This window comes from Amborella trichopoda, chromosome 10, assembly GCF_054954075.1.
Source record: "Amborella trichopoda isolate Santa Cruz 75 chromosome 10, AtrichopodaSantaCruz75HAP2 v2.0, whole genome shotgun sequence".
In the NCBI taxonomy this organism is placed as follows: domain Eukaryota; kingdom Viridiplantae; phylum Streptophyta; class Magnoliopsida; order Amborellales; family Amborellaceae; genus Amborella; species Amborella trichopoda.
In genome coordinates this window covers 38,399,119-38,417,333 of record NC_142345.1, presented here as the reverse complement: position 1 = coordinate 38,417,333, position 18,215 = coordinate 38,399,119, and the positions used below count along the sequence as shown (strand labels likewise).

The window sequence follows — 18,215 nt, the reverse complement described above, 5'->3', positions numbered from 1 at the left end:
CTAACACATTATCTAGACCATCCATTTTCAAGATTTTCAAGGGTTTATAGATCGGCTTGATCATCACTATTTTTAGAACTTTAAATTTCATAATTGGGGGAAACAATAGATTTTTATGTTGGCCTTGCAGCACCAAAACTGTATTTTCGGCATATTTTGGATGTGCACTTACTTCAAAGGTATAAGGTTAACACATTATGCAAACCTCACATTTTTCTTAATGAAGGACATGGTTTCTACGCAGCCAACCAACATATTGTAGAAATGCAGGTTTGGCAATAAACATATTTTTTAAAAATATAATTTGACTTAATTTTTAGAGAATATATAATCTTTAACGTGGAGATCGTGAATTTGAGTTTTTTTTTAAAAAAAACTAAAAATAATAGTTATATTAAAAAAACATTTAGACCGTTAGTTACATTTGTTTTCAGATGGACCACCAATTTGCGTCCATCTGGACCACATATTGAAGAAGTGCGGTCCATCCCGCATGAAACAATTTTCCTTTTATAAATGGTCCTTCTATTTTTTACCAGTTCCAAAACTACATAAAGTCTTTTTCCCGGCTAGCAGGCAAAATTCCAAAGCGAGCGAGAGAGTGAGAAGAGAGAGAGAGAGCAGTATATACACCCGACAGATTTTAGAAAGGTAGCATAAATATGTGGTTCCACTTTCACAAAACAAAAAGGTTCATCTTATCACTAATTCCAGCAGCTTGCAAACCATTATAAACAAGGAATACCCATTTATAGTAACAATATGGGAGTTTTTTTTTTTTGGGGTAATTTAGTTGGAGAAGACATGCCTCAACCCGTTTTTTCAATAGATTAGGGAGTTTTTTGTGGTAATTTAGTGGGGAAGACAGGCCCTAATCGTTTTTTCCAATAGATTGGGGAGTTAGAGAATACCCATTCATGATTTTTTGGGGAGTTACATTTTGAAGGTTTGTGGGGATGCTACAACCACGACCCCAGCCCTTTTTCTATAATATGGGAGTCTTGGAAAGCAAAAATAGGATAACCAAATGAAGTATTTACTGCTATTACAGATTAGGTGATTCAAATAATCTCAACAATTCTCTTCAATGCAGAGTTAGAGAAACAATTGACAGACTTGATCGGCCCATTAGTGGACTTGACAAATTTTTTGCACACCTTACTCTAACAACAGCTAGGCCATAATGGATTAGAATGAACAACGGTGTCATTTACAAATAGAAGGAATCCATTATGGATGAACTTCTTAAATATTTGTGTCAAAAATTTCAAAATCTTATGACCTCCCCATAGTTCCCATAGGGAGAGACACCTTGAAGACAACCATCGAGCTGTTTGGGAAATGATTGTCCTATATCAAGTAGATTCAATAATCACTCTAAGAGGCACAAAAACTTGGGTTTTTATTTGATTCGTTTGGGATGGTTGTATATCTTTTACAAAAGCAAGTAATAACAATTCACTCACCATAAACTCTGTAATGCAAAAGAACCTCAAGGCTAAATAACAACTTCACTGCACAATTAATTAAAACCAAAAAAACTGAATCATCGAAGTTGAACCCTATGCCCTAAGCCAAGCAGGCTCTTGACATGGCATATTTATTGGGACATGCACAAGGTATTCCCCTACAGAGTCTTGGAAAAGCCAATGCTTGGTCTGATTTTGAAACAGCCACCAGAGCAGAAAAATAAAAACTGCCACAAACATAGTGCCTCAAATAATGAACTCAACTTTCAAGAGAAGCTTACTTCGATGATAAACACGGTTATAGAGAGAAATATATGTCAATTTTGATGACATTTTTGTAAATTGAATTTAGAAGTTTCCTTCAAGTAGAAGTGCTTTTGGATTTTATATGGTATGGAATGTACACCCTTCAAAATTTAATATCCATCTACATATTTGCAATCCTCCATCCTATAATGCTCAATGCACTCCATTCTGCAGTGTATTACCTTTGTGATTTTGGTAATAATATGCTAAACACCATATCCGGTGAATATCAATGACCGCCATTGTCAGATAATTTATTTCAGCTTTGCTAGTATTTACATTCATTGTGAACTCATACAAGAATGATGCACCCTTTATGCTGTGTATGTCACTCGATCATCTTCATCCCAAGGATTACCAAATTGCACCCCCACCTCTGTCCTTACCACTACAGTCCTCTTATGGCTAGTTTGTAGCTGTTTTATAGTGACATCCTTTCCAATGGGGGGTAGTCCATCACTCGTGACATATACATAAACCATATAGCTCATCTTTGCACAGAAACTCCTTACTCAGATAGATATTTATGCACACATTGATCTAAACTTCTAATCAAATAATTACTTAGATCATTTAATTACAAGATGTACTAGGTTTGCCATTACAAGCTAGGATAAAGAAGTTCGAACTGTTCTAAAAAGTAACCATACGATTTAAAGAAGCATATGATGTAGGGATAGAAGGTAACGTATATATAAAACCACAGCTGACACATATGGGCAAACTAAATTTGTAGTAAATTGTTCAACTTTCCGAGGATTAGAAGGCTACTACAGTTGCCTATGCCACAAGCCAAAGCATCTCAATATTTCGAAACTGTTTAGGACTAAAGCTGCAAAAGTGATAAATAGCAATCTAGAGCAGAAGTTGTCGTACTATAATACCTAAGGATGCAGAAATAGATTTCCCTCTAGAAAGGTCTTCTATATACTTCAATAAAGATGACCAATCCAAATTACATCTCATGTGATATTTTGGTAAAAGGAAAAAGATAGAGAGAGGTATATGACTCATGCTTTCAGTATCTTAAAAAAAAAGACTACTTTTGATATCTTGGGTTGATAATTCAGAAGAATAGAGAGATTGAGGAAGATGTTGCACACAAAATTACAGTTGGGTGAGTAAAAGGGAAATGTGCAACTGGAATTTTATGTTATCGCCACATACCAATGAAGCTGAAGAGCAAGTTTTATTGGACAGTTGTGAGACCGGCATTGCTCTATAGAATGTTGGGCAGACAAAAAACAAAATACCCATAGATGAGTGTATCGGAGATGAGGATGTTGAGATGGATGAGTGGCAAGACAATGACTAGAATTAGAAATGAATTCATTTTGGAGAATTTGGGTGTGGCACCAATAGGCAATAAGACGAGAGAGAGTATACTTAGGTTGGCTAGCCATATGTGGCGCTAACCAAGTATATCACCTCTTAGAAGGTGCAAGTTAGTTCAAGTGGAAGGACTAAAGAGAGCAAGTAGTAGACCCAAAAAGACGTGATTGAAAGTAGTACGAAAATATATAGGGACTTATGACTTTATTGAGGTTACGTATTTAATAGAGCAGAATGGCGGACTAGGATTAGTGTAGCCGACCACAATTAATTGAAAAAAAGCTATGATGATGATGATGATGATGATGATGATATGTGGGTCAGATAGCCTTTGTCATGGCCAGTCCTCGGATGAGAAAGTAGGGTTGTGTTAGGTTGGCAACCAAACTTTTGCCCCATCTCTATATGAATTAGTCGACCCCAAATAGTTGGGATAAGACTCAAATAATGATGATGCTAATTGGATGATGATCTTTTTTTTTTTGAGTTCCAATAAAGTAAAAAGATGCAAATAATAGGTAAAAGTTACCCCCTTTCTCTCTTATGGACGAGGGGCCTATTCTTTCTTCGTCATGATATCACATCACCTTTCTGCAGTCCCACAAAAAGGCCAGCGTTTGGCAGAGGACAGTAGCTTACACCTCATATTTATGAGTTTATGGGCACATCCCCCCTTGAAAGAATGCAATATAATAGACACCGTACCATTAGACTAAAGAGCAAGTCTAAATCCAATAGATCTCAGATGCATGCCTATCTTAATATTTTGTATGTCATCCCTTTTGCAATTGTTACGACTTACAAGATAGGCAATTTCAAACGTTTTAGAACTAAGTAATTGTTAATGACAAAATAAGGTAAAGAGAAACCATTGGAAAGGATCACGATAGTTTGAAACCCAGTACATGCGCCTTGGAATGTGGGTGGATATCATCGGAACCCCTTAATTATATAATCAGTGAGAATATTAGGCACTAGGAGTTCAGGGATTACAATGCCATAAACCAACAAAATAAAATCTTGTAAAACATGTCCATGGACAACAAAAAGTAGGTCTCACGAAAAGAATCACAATTGCAAGTCATCAAATGTCATCTGATCTGTCGAGGTAAGTCCAGATTTTATACAGGAAAAATACACATTATACAATGTAGCAGCGGATTATGGTGATTTAGTGTGGTGAGAATGAGACCTATATAGCTACAGAACATCACATAAGTATAATGTTACATCACTCTGGTATTTCAGTTAACAAGAAAGTTCAAAAGTGACAAATACATATTCATTGGTACCTTTCACCTGTCTTATAGAAGCACTATATTGGAGAATTGACCGAGAATTGTACTGTTTTATTGCCTGCTTATAAGGTTAATACATGAATCATCTACAATAAGTTGGTCATAGGAGACAAACAGCAGATCTATCCAGTCACTGCCCTACTCATTTTCGATGAAAATAACTTCCCAAGTTTTCAGTGTGTACCCTTCAATTTGCACCATGGACTACTTATTTTCATATAAATTTTACAATGTTTTCTCAACATTCTTTCTTCCAATTTTCCAGCATTCTCTTTGAATCTTAGGCATCAGATCTACGCGATTGCACTGATTTTCATATGTATTTTCAGAAATCTTCCCTAGCATTACATGTTCTTGAACTTTATCATTAATCTATTGAATCTCAAGTATCTAATCAAATGGCATTTCCATTTCAAACTAAGCCAAGAACATTTTTCAGGTCTTCAAATAAGGCCTTCCCTTTGCATATTGAACACATAAACCTCGTGAAAATAAATCCCAAAAACAACTCAAATCTTGAAATTTAAGAACAGCAACATGAATATAGGTACAAAGAATCACATTCTCCACATCATTCCTATCAAATAAAATATGCAGAAAAAACTTCAATAAGAAAATGCACATCAGGATTTTCATTTCAAATAAACTTTAGAACATTTCATTTCAAAGAAAAAGAAAGTTGGCTTTTCGGCCAAGAAAAAAAGAAAAGAAAAAAACCCACAACGAAATGTATTGACAAGTTCATTGCATTACTTTGCAAAAGTCCTCATAAGCAACTGCTCGTAAAACCCTTCCCTCATAAATACCCTTCTCAATCTGCACCTTTGCACAGTAATTCTCTTTGTCTATTGAAACCAAACGAGCATTTGAGCCGCGATAAGCTCCATTAACAATCCTTACAAGACCCCCAATTTGGGGTATCACAGTCTCTAACTCCTCTTGGTCCACTCTAAGAACATGGCCACTATCAAGCATCTTGATTTCACCAACATATTTGTCCACAACCTTTATAACAACCCCCTTCTGTTTATAATACCCCTTCTCAGCCAAAGCTTTGCTCATAACCTTCACAATAATTCCTTCACATAGCCAGTAATCTTTCCTGTTCAATTTCTCCTTAGCTTTCTCTTGCTCTTTCATCAAATCAGCAAGAACAGATCCTTTTGATGGTTCAGGTCTATTTTTAGTAGATTTTTTCTCTGGTACATCCTCTTCAGACAATGGTCCCAAAACATTGTTTGGCTTGGAGCTCTCCCCATTCCCGCCACTCCCAAGAGAAAATGCCACCTTTCCATCACCAGATGGCTTCTCCTCTCTTTGCAATTTTAGAGTTTCATTCGGTTCTTGGGATTTAGGAATGAACTGCTCAGCCCTTTCAATCTGCTTCATAATTTCTCTCTCTTGCTTCTCTTCCTCTGCTGCATCAGATCTAAGCCTCTTGTTTTTGAGCCTCTCCTTGAACAATGTCTCCGAGTCTCTATCAATATAGGTCATGAACCAGCCCTTTGGGGTCTCTTCAACCTTACATTGACCAGTTCTTCCAAGGTATTTGACAAAGTCAGTTAGAGTTGCCCACTGTGTTGAATTCATGTGAATATGGTGTCGATCTGCTATGTACTCATTGTACACCACGGTTGCAGCAACTCTGCTAAAACGGTGGGAGCGACGCATATGCTCCATGAACGCTCTCTCAAACTCCTCTGAATACCCATCGACAATTCGATTTGGGTTCTGGCCAAAGACCTGCATTTGGCGTTGGTGACTCTCGCTCATGCAATGGCACTTGAAGCCATTTTCATCTCTACATTGCTTCTGACACATCTGGCAATACCAGCGAAGCTTTTGGAGGCCTTTGGCTTTGATCCTGTTGGCAATGGCCTTAGGAGTGAGGAAGTCATTTTTACCCATTAGAGACTATAGCTGTGGTCACGACACCAAAGACACCTGAAATTCAGAAACACATATAAAGGAGGGTTTCAAGAATGAAAAAAAAAACAACTACTATAAACAAGGGGAAATGGACAACCCAATACTTTGATACAATACTTTACATTAGCTCCCAAGGTATTCTAATGATAGTCGATGAGACAGTGGTATAGTATCTAAAATGGATCAATCAAATATGCATTTGTGATTTTTAGTGAAGAATGGATGGAGAAAGTGATTTTTGATACTAATTTCGTGATACTAATTTCGATATTTTGATACTAATTGCATTTTGTTCTATTTTTGCACTTTTTTATACTAATTGTGATTTTTATAAATGCTTCTCTCTCTCTCTCTATATATATATATATATCTCTCTTTCTCTCTCGCACACACACAGGCACACAAAATTGAACTCAAATCCATTTTAATAAATAGTCATCATATACATAGTGAATTCTACAATCTTTTAAACATGTTTTATAAGTAAATAGTGTTGCCAATAGCTTCCATTAGAACTTAATCACATCAACATATCCCACCATTTTTTGTTTCAGATGGATCTCAACTTCATGGGTGTCTAATCTAATGAGGAACATATGGCGCAGCTGAATTGTAAGCAAGTCACACGGAAAGCTATCAATTACTCATCGATAACCTAAATTCACAATGAATTTAAACAGAAACTAAACAGCTACAACGATGGCTGCAGTGTATCTTTATATTCAGTTTAAAGTGGTAATTATCTTGAAAATATTCACATTACTGCTCTCTGCATCATTGAAATTTTCCAAATTTCGAGTAAATATTGCCATCACCCAATCAACTAACTTCCCTTCACATTGGTAAAATAACGTCATGGAAAAATATTTATGCAAATAGCACCTAACGCCAACAAAACTGGATACAATTCAATGTAAACCACGCCCTCCCAAAATTAATCTCAATAAACCAACAAACCATACAAGAATCACACATTCACATTATAAAATCCTTCCGATAACTCTTATTAATGTTCATAACCCATAAAAATGCAATCACAAATCAAAACCCCAAATAACGACCCTAGAAAACTTTAAATGAAGCCTAGACAAACCCCTAAAGAATTGTTCATCTTCCATTGATAAACCAATATAGAAAGACAAAACACAATTAACACCAAGAGGGAGTCAAAAGCCTAATTAACCGGGCAACGAGAAAACTACAAGGAGAAAGAGACATTGAAACAGGTATGATATGGCCATGGAAGAAGGTAAAGAGATTGGTTTGGACAACTGACCTGTTTGTTAAGAGACGATGATCTTTCTAGGGTTTCCTCGATGGTGATCCTGAACGAGGGGCTTCAATTTGCAGAAAGATTATAAAAGCAAAAATTACAAAAAACCCCCAAGACGACACCTTCTATGCAACTTACCCCGAACTTAATTTCTCTCTCACTTTTTCCCCACAACAAACTTTTTGTGGAAATACCCCCAGGGGAAAAAGTTTATTTTTTTAGACAGAAATGCCTTTTCCGTACATAAAAATCACTTTGACCAGATTTGACGTTGACTTTTGGACCTCGTAGAAGCGCACCATCACATTGCCCGAGCGCACAATGCCGGACCGCTCTAAGACAACTATCGGACTGAAACTGATTACTGTCGGACCGCCCTTTACATAGTGTCGGAGTCTTGTAATCCAATAACATCTACTATCGGGCCGCCCTTTGCAACTGCTGGACCGCCATTTGCAATTGCCGAACTGCACTTTACACAGTACTGGAGCCCTACTGTCATGCCGGAGCTCTACTGTGGGAACAAAAGTGAGAGAAATGGCTAAGTTGAGTAAGTTGCATAGCATGTTCATCTTGGGAGTTTCTTGTAATTTTCCCATTATAAAAAATACACACCGAGAAAATCAGTCACGGCTATTTCCGTTCTCTATGGGCCTGTTTGATAACTGGAAGCAAGTTCATGAACTGTAAATTGGAAGTTCCTCCTTGCTGGGAAGATATAAGTTATTGTAAGAAGTTCCTGGAATATGTGTTTGATAACCTCCTGGGAAGTTAAAGAAGTTTATGGTTTCAGTGTTTGATAACCTCCTAGGAAGTTAAAGAAGTTCTTGGGTCTACAGGGTTCCATTGGCTCATATTGTTATCGTAATCTTTAACAGTTATAATAAAGCCTCGTTAGGTTGATTTCTTTAAACTAGATGGCACTAAATATTAAGCATAAATAAATAATAAAAAGTACAAGGCATTATAGCTTAAACATAAATAAAGAAAATGCAGAGAAAGCTAGAACAAAGTACCACAATGAATTTTAGTAATCATTGGAAGCTCACAATTCAATAACCAAGTTCTACAATAACGAGAATGCAGATCTATATCGAGAAACAACCCAAAAAATTGTCATATAGAGCTTAAGGAAACTCAATGCATTGAATATGCCAAAACTGTACAAAGTAAAACCATCATAGAATTCAACATAAAAGATCAGAATAAGAATGGATTAACCACAATCCAACATGCTGAACTGTTTAGCATTTAGCACACAAAAGGTTCCCAAGGATGCAAAAAAAAGACAATGTTGGAAATGTACATACTCAACTAGAAACATAACCACCCTGTACTATTAAACCATAAATAAAGCATAACAAAAGAGAGCATAATAACAGAAATCTAATCTAATCCTATAAAAGAAAGCAAGTTAATTAGTAAGGGCCTATTCTTCAAGCATAGGTTTCTCTAAGTTCAAGTTATCTATAATTCAAATTCACATTCATAAAAACCCAAGCAAAAGGTGCATAGAATATGGCAGGTATACACAATCAGTAAGGAGGTAAATGGGCAATGAATAGACTGAGAGCATAGAAATAGATATCTCATATAAGAAGAGACCCAAGGTCTCATCTGCGGTTAAAGCAATGTCTTCCATTATAAGCCATCCCATATGAAATGTCATAATCAGAATATTGTCATCAAGTTCATCCCCAGCTAATGCTCTCTCTCTCTCTCTCTACACCCACATGTTGCATGAAAACATCTCACCTGATAACTTCACCTTCCCCTTAATGACTAAATCATTGCAGCCAATCTTATTGTTTCTTTCAAACCAAATACAGCCGAAGATCCTTACAGTAAATAATAGATAGGATGCTAATATTCATGATAGAGTATTGCCAAAATTTGCAGCATAATAAAGAAAACCTTTTCAATAACTCAGCAATAATTTTCTAAAGGGCATTGAAAAGGTTAATGGATAAATTGAATTGTCATCCAAACGACATCTGAGCAATTTCTCAAATAACAATGTGACATGGATTAGTTAAACAGAAATACAGAAAAAATGACAAACAACATTTTAATTATCCATGAAAGTAAAGTTGATCACTTCGGAAATCAGTGTTCAATAAGAGCACTGAAACTAACTCCTCATTCATTATGAACCCGAAACCACCTTCCAATTTCCAAATATGACTACGACCATTCCTAGAAACTAAAGTTTCTTGATAGAAATCCTACAAAACTAAAACCAATAATACTCATTTGATGCGAATAGTCTCTGAAAAATAGCATATGGGTGTCAAATTTCTTCTCTCTCTCGGTGTCATGGCATGGACAATAGTCCCTATGCTTGGTATCACAGAACTCGAAGAAGTTGGGAATGGTGGTCTCATAGTCAAATAGGTTGGGAGCGAACGGTCGGAGTGGTGGTGTTCAAAGTCCATAAAGGGTCCAGATTGGTGAAGAGTAAAGATCCAGCCTTACCCCATTACCAAAACAATCTGCAGTTGAATTGGAGAATGAGTTTAGGAGAAGAGAGTATGGTTTTTTGTGGAGATTTGAACTAAACAAGCTGAAGAAGAGGTAGAGGAGAGAGATACAGGAAAATTATCCAAGCTAATCAAAACTACTTTTTTGACGGATTACCCAAGCTAATCTGAAAATCTGAACCAAGTAAGTCGTTTTTTTTTTTTTTTCTAATCCTCTTTTTCAAATGAACTATGTTTGGAGTGGCTTCTCGAAATAATATTCGATTTGGAGCTCCAAAAGATATAAATCTTTTGCATTTGTCCAAAATTGAGTTTGAGGGTTGAGAATTCTTGGAGCTTTAATTCAATTTTTTCAAATTTTTATGGTATTGTTTCCATAATAAAAACAATATAACAAATTTTAAGGTTGCATGAACTAGGGTGATGCTAACGTAGCGATCTCACAGTGAATCAAGCTAATCAAAATTACAGCAGTCTGGAACGAAGTATACTGATTCCAACAAGAACCCAAACTATCAAATGATTGTGCATCCATATTCTTATCATGCAGACAACCAACAAGCTCTCTAATATCTTATCATGCACACAACCAACAAGCACTCTAATACGGATAGATTGTCAGGGAACTTGATGTCAAGCACTCAAAACAATCAGTTAACCCTGAATTTAGATTTACAACATAGAAAAATCACGAAATAAAGCTTTTGCATTGCTTTAGAACTCAATTTACAACATGGAAACCATTAAACCAATTTAATACAACATTCAACATAGGAAATTATACAAAAATAAGTAGATTTAACCCTAGAAATGCTTTTCTAGGGTTTCCTCCAAATAAAACCTGAGAACAATGTTGTTAACAGAGAAATCCGAAATTAGCAAGAAAAAAGAAGGAAAAAATGCAAAATCAACACAGAACTCACTGATTGGAGGTACTTGTTGAGGTTGCAAGGCCGCAAATAGTACTGGGCGAGACGCTTACTTTACTGGGAAGAAAGAGCGAGAGAAAACTTTTGCAGTGGAGCTGCTGTTTTGCTGAGCGGCTAATTGCGAAGTGAGGGGTGGCTGAGCGGCTATGTAAACCCTAGGGCACAATTTTATCGGGGGGAAGTTTTGATATAAACTTCCCTTTTCAAGTTCCGACCTCTTGATCGGAAATTTTTTTACATACAAAACAAAGGTGGGAACATGATAGGTAAGTTCGTTATTACCTTATCCTTTTTTTATCAAACACAGAAGATAGAGTTCTAACTTCCAGGAACGAGAAGATAAACACAGAAGATAAAGTTCTAACGTTATCGCCTTAGTTTTTATTGTGAGGTTTCCATTCCATCATCTTACGAGAAGCTTGTGTTGCAGAATTACGAAGAGCCCAATAATATACCCTTTATACTAAGGCGACAACGTTACTATTTAATAGAACCTCTAAAGACTTATTTCATTCAACATGTACGATATGGAAATTTTGAGTTTGTTATTAATATATATATTACAGGATTTTTCTTGATTGTGTTATTAAAAAAAGATGCCGTTTGTATGGTGCCTAAGCTTTAACCACTCAAATTAGAACCTACCTTCAAATAGTACCGAAAAATGTGGTTTCAATATTGGAAATCTTTGTAATAGTCGTTTCAAAAATAGTATAGATGGACATATCTATGAAAACTTAAAAAACTTGAAAATTAATCATCCAAAAACACATTACAAAATACACTACTTCTAAAACTTAAAATCCATTTTTTTCTCATATCCATGCATCTTGATGTTGAGATGATCAATTTGAGAATATTCGGCATCGAAACAACCTTTTCTATTGAAATTTTTAAGGTGGGCTCTAATTTGATTGTTTAGAGTCTCAACTCTATATAAACTTTTCCCTTAGATTGTTTAGAGCCTTAGCTCTATATAAACTTTTCCCTTAAAAAAAACAGTATACGATAAGGGACACGGTTTCTATGTAGCCAACCCACACATTGTAGAAATATGGGCTCGGCAATAAATATATATTTTAAATATAATTTGATTCAAAATTTTAAAGAATATATAATCTTTAACATGAAGATCATGAATATGAAAAAAGCAATTTTGTCAGGATCGCATTGGTGACCGAATCAGGTACCAATCCAATTGGATTAGTTGAACAAGACCGGTATACTAGTCGGACCGGTTTAAGAAATCAAATAAAATGGGGAAATTATGAAAAAAAAAAAAAAAAAAAAGAGGAGAAAAAAATAGAAAAATAAAGAATTAAAAAAACAAAAAAAATTCACTATTTTTATTTTCTATTTCTATTTTTCCTTTTTCTCTTTGTTGTATTCTCTATTTTTCTTTTTTGCATTTTCCATAAGGAAATTGTGACAAAAATAACAAAACAAAAAACAAAAAAATGTCCTAAGCATATTTTTGTTATTTTTAAAATGTATTTTATACATTGCAAACTTAAAATACAACAAAAATTTGCACCAAATAAATTTCTTTCAGTTTGGTTTTTCAGATTCGCCTATTAAGGACTTTTACAAGTTTTTTACAAATATCATAAAAGCCCTTGTACAAATAATTTTTTGAGAGGCTTTTGCAAATTGTGAAAGTCCTACAAAATAACATAAAAGTGCAACCAATAATAAAAAAAATCCAATCCACAACTATAAAACCCCAATTTCCTAAACGCCAACGTAGCAAACACATAATTTTAATTTTTGATTATTTTTTTTTAATTTCAGGTAGAAGGATAAAAAAGAGCAAAGCGTAAGCCGAAAAAGATATAGTTGGAAGTAGTGAGAAAAGATGTGGAGGCTTATAGCCTCACTAAGAATATGACACTTAATAAAGTAAAATGAGAGATCAGGATTCGTGTAGCCAACCCCAATTAGTTAGCAAAAAAGCTCTGACGATGATGATTGAAATTTTTAAAATATAATACTAAACATTAAAACATATTAAAAAAACTTACCTAATGGTTGGAATCTCACCAAAATCCCATTGCATGCTTAGCCGTTTGAGAGTCGAGAGAGAATCAAATAAAAGTATATAAAACTCTTTCTCTGTTTCTCTTTTATAAGGCCTTCACACTTAAGTTTTAAATTTTTCTATTTTACTTTTATCAGTGGCATGTGTGCAACACGCGCCCTCACCTTATTAAGGTTTTATGTACATATATCATCATATCATTACCTTACCCCAATTATTTGAGGTTGGCTATACAAATTTTGTTATGCCATTTTATCCTATCAAGGGTTATATCCTCAATCAGATCAACAGTCATCATCATGTCTCTTCTTACTACTTCTATCTATATCTTTTTGGGATTTACCTTTACTCTTTTAGAGCCTTTAACCTTAATCAAATCGCGTCTCTTAATAGGTGCTATAATAAGCCTACTCTGTACATGTTCGACCCATCTAAATCTATTTTTGTTCATCTTATAGTCTATTAGAGGTACCCTCAGGTCTCTTATATATATTTATTTCGAATTCTATATTTTCTTGTCGTACAACTCATCTATCTCAATATCATCGTCTCAGCTACACCCATCCTATTAATATATTGTTTCATGACTACCCAACAATTCGTCTTATGAAAGTACAGCCGGTCTTCATAGTTTTATAAATGTACATAGATATCAAAATAAAAAAAATGGCTTTTTTTTCTACTTGTAAATAATTGTTTAGAACTAAAAAGGATTTTTTAGTATAAATTTATTGAACTGGGAAATTTGACAATATTTTTTACTCTAATTGATTATGAAATGCAATGGATCCTAGCTTTTGTGCAAGAGCTACATTTTGAAGTGTACAATGGACTGGCTTTTGTGATGAGTCTCCCTTGTAAGGCTAGGATGCACCATTGTGGTCCAAGGCACCTTTGAATCTGTTGTGCGAGAGGGAACGAAGGGTAGTGAAAAAGAGAGACTAGTGCACCATAGCTCTCTCTCTCTCACCCGTGTATCTAGAGCTTTTGAATTTTGTTGGGTGTGGCTTTGTTACTTGGCTAAGAGAGAACCATGTAAATAAGGGCACTTTGATCACAAAAAAACTGGGGTAGTCTTGGTAGAGAATATGTTATTGGTTATTCCAAATTAAATTATAACATAGAGAAACCCCTCACTCCCAATAGCAATATTGTGGGAATATGTTTTTTTCTCTTATAGTTGTGTGCTGGAGGTGACTTGCAGGATAAAAGTTGAAGAAATCTATCTAGAAATTATCAGGTTTCTAAATGTTTGAACAAGGAATCAACCTTTTTGTTTTATTCTTTTGAGCCAGTGAAGAATAACATTCAGAAAACTAAGTGTGGTTCCTTGCGGATTATTTTTTAGCTAACTTAACTGTAAAATATTTCCCAGGAAAGGATATTTTTCAGGTGATCATTATCATTTTATCAACATATGAAAAATTATTTTTATATTAATTTAAAATAATAAAAATAGACATCTAGGGATAAATTAGTTAAAGAAAAAAAATAGAACTTCGAATTTGAGGTTAATGCTATGTAGAAATGAGACTAGAGGGAACAAAAATCCCAATAATGAAACTTGGTGGTGATGTGATGAGATTCAAAATGCCTAATAACAAATAATCATGTTATAAAACTAGGCGATGTAATATAAATAATTAAAATTTAGAAAAATATAAAAATGCTAAGAAACATGCTAAACAAATAGTAAGGTTAAACTTAAGGCATATAATAACCTATATAGTAAACTAGGAATGAGAAAAGATTAAAAAGATATCTTTAAATTAACAAACTTGAGTGAGTGAGAGAGAGAGAGAGAGAGAAAGAGAGAGAGTATAGGGATCTTGACCATATTAAATGCTTTAAAAGTAATGATAAAGGGCCTTGGTGAAGGATGAATAGGTTGATGAAAGGCACATAGTTTATTTTCAAAAATTATGAAATAACAATAACAATGGGGAACACAACATTAGAAAGAACCGTTGGCATAAGCGAGAGCGGAAGTCATATATACATTCATAGGATCAGGATGTTGAAAGTGAAAGAAACTTTGAAGATGATGAAGATAGGAAGGACTTATGACCAATTGGTATCTCAATAGAGGTTTGGAAGTGCATGGGAGAGATCGGCATGATTGGCTGACTAAGGTGTTCAACAAGATGTTAAGAACAAAGAAAATGAGAGGTAAATGGAGGAAAAATATTGTTGTACTTATTTACAAGATAAATGAAACATATAGAATTATTCGAACTATCAATTGATCAAACTTAAGAGCTATCCTATGAAGTTATGGGAAAAAATGATTGAGCAACGACTAAGTCATAAAATAAGTATCTAATTTGGTTTTATGTCATGGAGGTAAATAATTGATGTTATTTTCCTTCTTAAAAAATTGATTCAGAAATTTAGGGCGAAGGGAAAAGATCTGTATATGGTCTTTATTGATGTAGAAAAAACTTATGATAAAATACCTCGATATTTATTTTAGTGGGTGTTGGAAAAGAAAAAAATCTCCAAATACTTTAGGACTTGATGAGAGATATACACAAGGGAGCGCTAACTAGTATACAAACTATTAGTGAAGAGATGAGTGACTCTTCAGTGACAACTGGTCCACATCAGGGGTTAGCATTGTGCCCATGCCCCTTTATCTTTGTTGTGGATGACTTAACTTGACACCTACAAGATGAGGTATTGTGGTGTATGTTGTTCACAGACAGCATAGTTTTGATTGATGAGACTCGAAGTGGCGTCAACACAAAGTTATAACTGTGGAGGGATGCTCTAGAATTTAAAAGTTCAAAAATTAGTTCTACTAAGACAGAGTATGTGCAATGCAAGTTTAGAGGTGTAGAGACAAAGAAGTAGTTAAGATTGATAGCCAAGAAATACCAAGAAGAGTGCACTTTCGATATCTTGGGCTGATACTCCAGAAAAGTGGAGAGATTAAGGAAGATGTCGCCCATAAAATTAGAACTGGGTGGGTGATGTAGAGATATACAACTGATGTTTTATGTGATCATTACATTCTAATGAAACTAAAGGAGAAGTTTTAGAGGATAACTGTGAGACCAATGTTGCATTATATGGTAGAATGTTTGGTGGTTAAGAAACAACATATATATATAAGATGAGTGTAGTCGAGATGAAGATAAGACAAGACAAAAAATGATAGAATTCTAAATGAATACATTTAGAAGAACTTACATCTAGCCGATAAAATGTGAGTAAGTAGATTTAAGTGGGTTGGACATGTGCAACATAGACCCAATATAGCACCTGTTAGGAAGTGCTAGTTGGTTCAAGTAAAATGTTCAAAAAGAACAAGGGGTATGTCCAAAAAGATATTATTGGATGCAGTGAGAAAATATATGGGGACTTATGACCTCCTGAGGGTATGACCCTTAAAAGAGTAGAATGACGGTTTAGGATTCGTGTAACAGACCTTAAATAGCAAGAAAAAAGCTACGATGATGATGATGATGATGATGAAGAGTAGAAATGCCCAATTCTTTTAAAAACTCAATAATGAAGTTTGTGAAATTTAATTTTTAATTCATTATACTGTTAACCAAAAACTTATTACAATTCATAAATTTGACTATTAATATTTTTATTTGTAAGGTGTTACTATAAAAACAAATAATTAATTAAATTCAAAGTTTAACAATTTATTGATTATACTACTTCTATAATTCATTTAATAAATAATCTTGTATTTTGGGCTTCGTTGCTGATTCCCATGAAATTGTGCATGACCCTATTTGTTTCCCTTGTTATTTTTTTTAAGGGAGAATATCATTGAAGGGTACGAAACCCTTTAAAATATTATTAAACGTATCAAATGATCCCTACTTACATTTCAAAGCATACTGTTTCCTGAGATAAACCCTCAAAAAAAATTCTTTAAAAAATATCCAAATCAGGAAGGGAAGCCACGAGCGATCTCGCTTATGGGACATGGTGGCCGAAAAGCAGAGGGCCCAACTCAAAGCAAGCGCCATGAAGAAGTGAACCAGGAGTGACTTGCCATATGGTGCGGGTTAGAGAAATCAACAAAGGGACCTTTTTATGGCAGGTTAGAGAAATCAACAGAGGCATCTTAAAGCCAGTAGACCAAAAGGACAAAGCACTAGTTGGGGGTAAATCCAATCCTAAAAAGGAGGTCCACAAACTTCCTACTCGGCTTGGATTTCTATACTCTCATCTAAGGAAAATGATAGAAAAGCCGAGCCAGGAAGAACCTAGCTCCACACCACTTGTGAGATCGAGTATAGGACTTCTCTATGCTTCAAAGGCTCCACATTCTCCATCAACGCTGATTATATAACGTCTCCCTGCTTCGAAAGCTTCACGTTCTCCTTTGAGAACAAGGAAATTCAGTCCCACTCCCACTCCCAAATAAAAAAAGAAGCAGATCCAGAAGAGTGCTCCGGTCTTTGATGATATCATGATGCAAGTAGCTGACTTAAATTTTCAAACACCAACTCAACTATGGACGGCAGGCGATCTAAGCCACCGAACATTCGTGGCCCAGTGAAGCCTCTGCCTTTCATGATGTTAGCTTGGAGGTCCCTTTGAGCCTTTTGCCTCCCGATGGTCAAGCAACCACCAAACCATGTGAATAAGTGAACTAAGAGCGGCCTCTAGTCATGTACCCATGACGGTGAATCAAGTTCCAGAGCTCCGTGAAGATCAGGTGGTGCAACTCAGAGCCGTTATGAGGTAGTTACAGGAAGAAACATGCAAAAAATGCCATGATAAAAAACCTTCACCAAGAATTATGGGTGGTCTGTGAGGCTGGAAATGTCCCATAGACCCACCATGCTCCTTCTAAGGTGGGCAATCTGCCATCCCAGGCGACCGAAGCAGCAAGCCAAAGGAAAAATCAAGCCAAGTCAGATCTTGGTGCTCTTTCTTCTTACATTATGAATTCTTAACATGTAGAAGAGTTGCAATAAAAGTTATGAAGAGAAATGGAAAACTTGTTTTTAAAATTCAGACGCAATTGTAGAGGAGGATAAAAGAGTGGTGTAGTCAGGATTATATTGCTTAATGTCATAGGTGCTTACTATCCAGAGTTGGTTTCATGAAGAAAAAGAACTCTCTATGTCTCTCTCACACACACTACACTTATCTCAGTTTCTTGTTTACCTTACAGATTCATTCAGTAGCG

General features: G+C 35.2%; 1 protein-coding gene across 4 annotated transcripts; it reads right to left on the bottom strand.

Annotated features, from left to right (window-relative positions):
• Positions 1-5,014: 5,014 nt before the first annotated feature.
• On the bottom strand, positions 5,015-11,923 carry LOC18434109 (DNA/RNA-binding protein Kin17, conserved region). Of its 4 annotated transcripts, none has more exons than XM_088849973.1 (3): positions 11,011-11,545; positions 7,611-8,118; positions 5,015-6,349 (listed from the first exon to the last, which is right to left on the bottom strand). In XM_088849973.1, the coding sequence occupies exon 3, from the start codon at positions 6,311-6,313 to the stop codon at positions 5,147-5,149; it is 1,167 nt and encodes a 388-aa protein (XP_088706099.1). In that variant the 5' UTR covers positions 6,314-6,349; positions 7,611-8,118; positions 11,011-11,545; the 3' UTR covers positions 5,015-5,146. The 4 variants fall into 4 exon arrangements, with proteins under 4 accessions (XP_088706099.1, XP_020522746.2, XP_088706098.1 ...); XM_020667087.2 differs by having other exon boundaries at positions 7,611-8,121; positions 11,011-11,495; XM_088849972.1 differs by lacking the exon at positions 11,011-11,545 and adding an exon at positions 8,223-8,414 and having other exon boundaries at positions 7,611-8,121.
• Between the last annotated feature and the right edge of the window lie 6,292 nt (positions 11,924-18,215).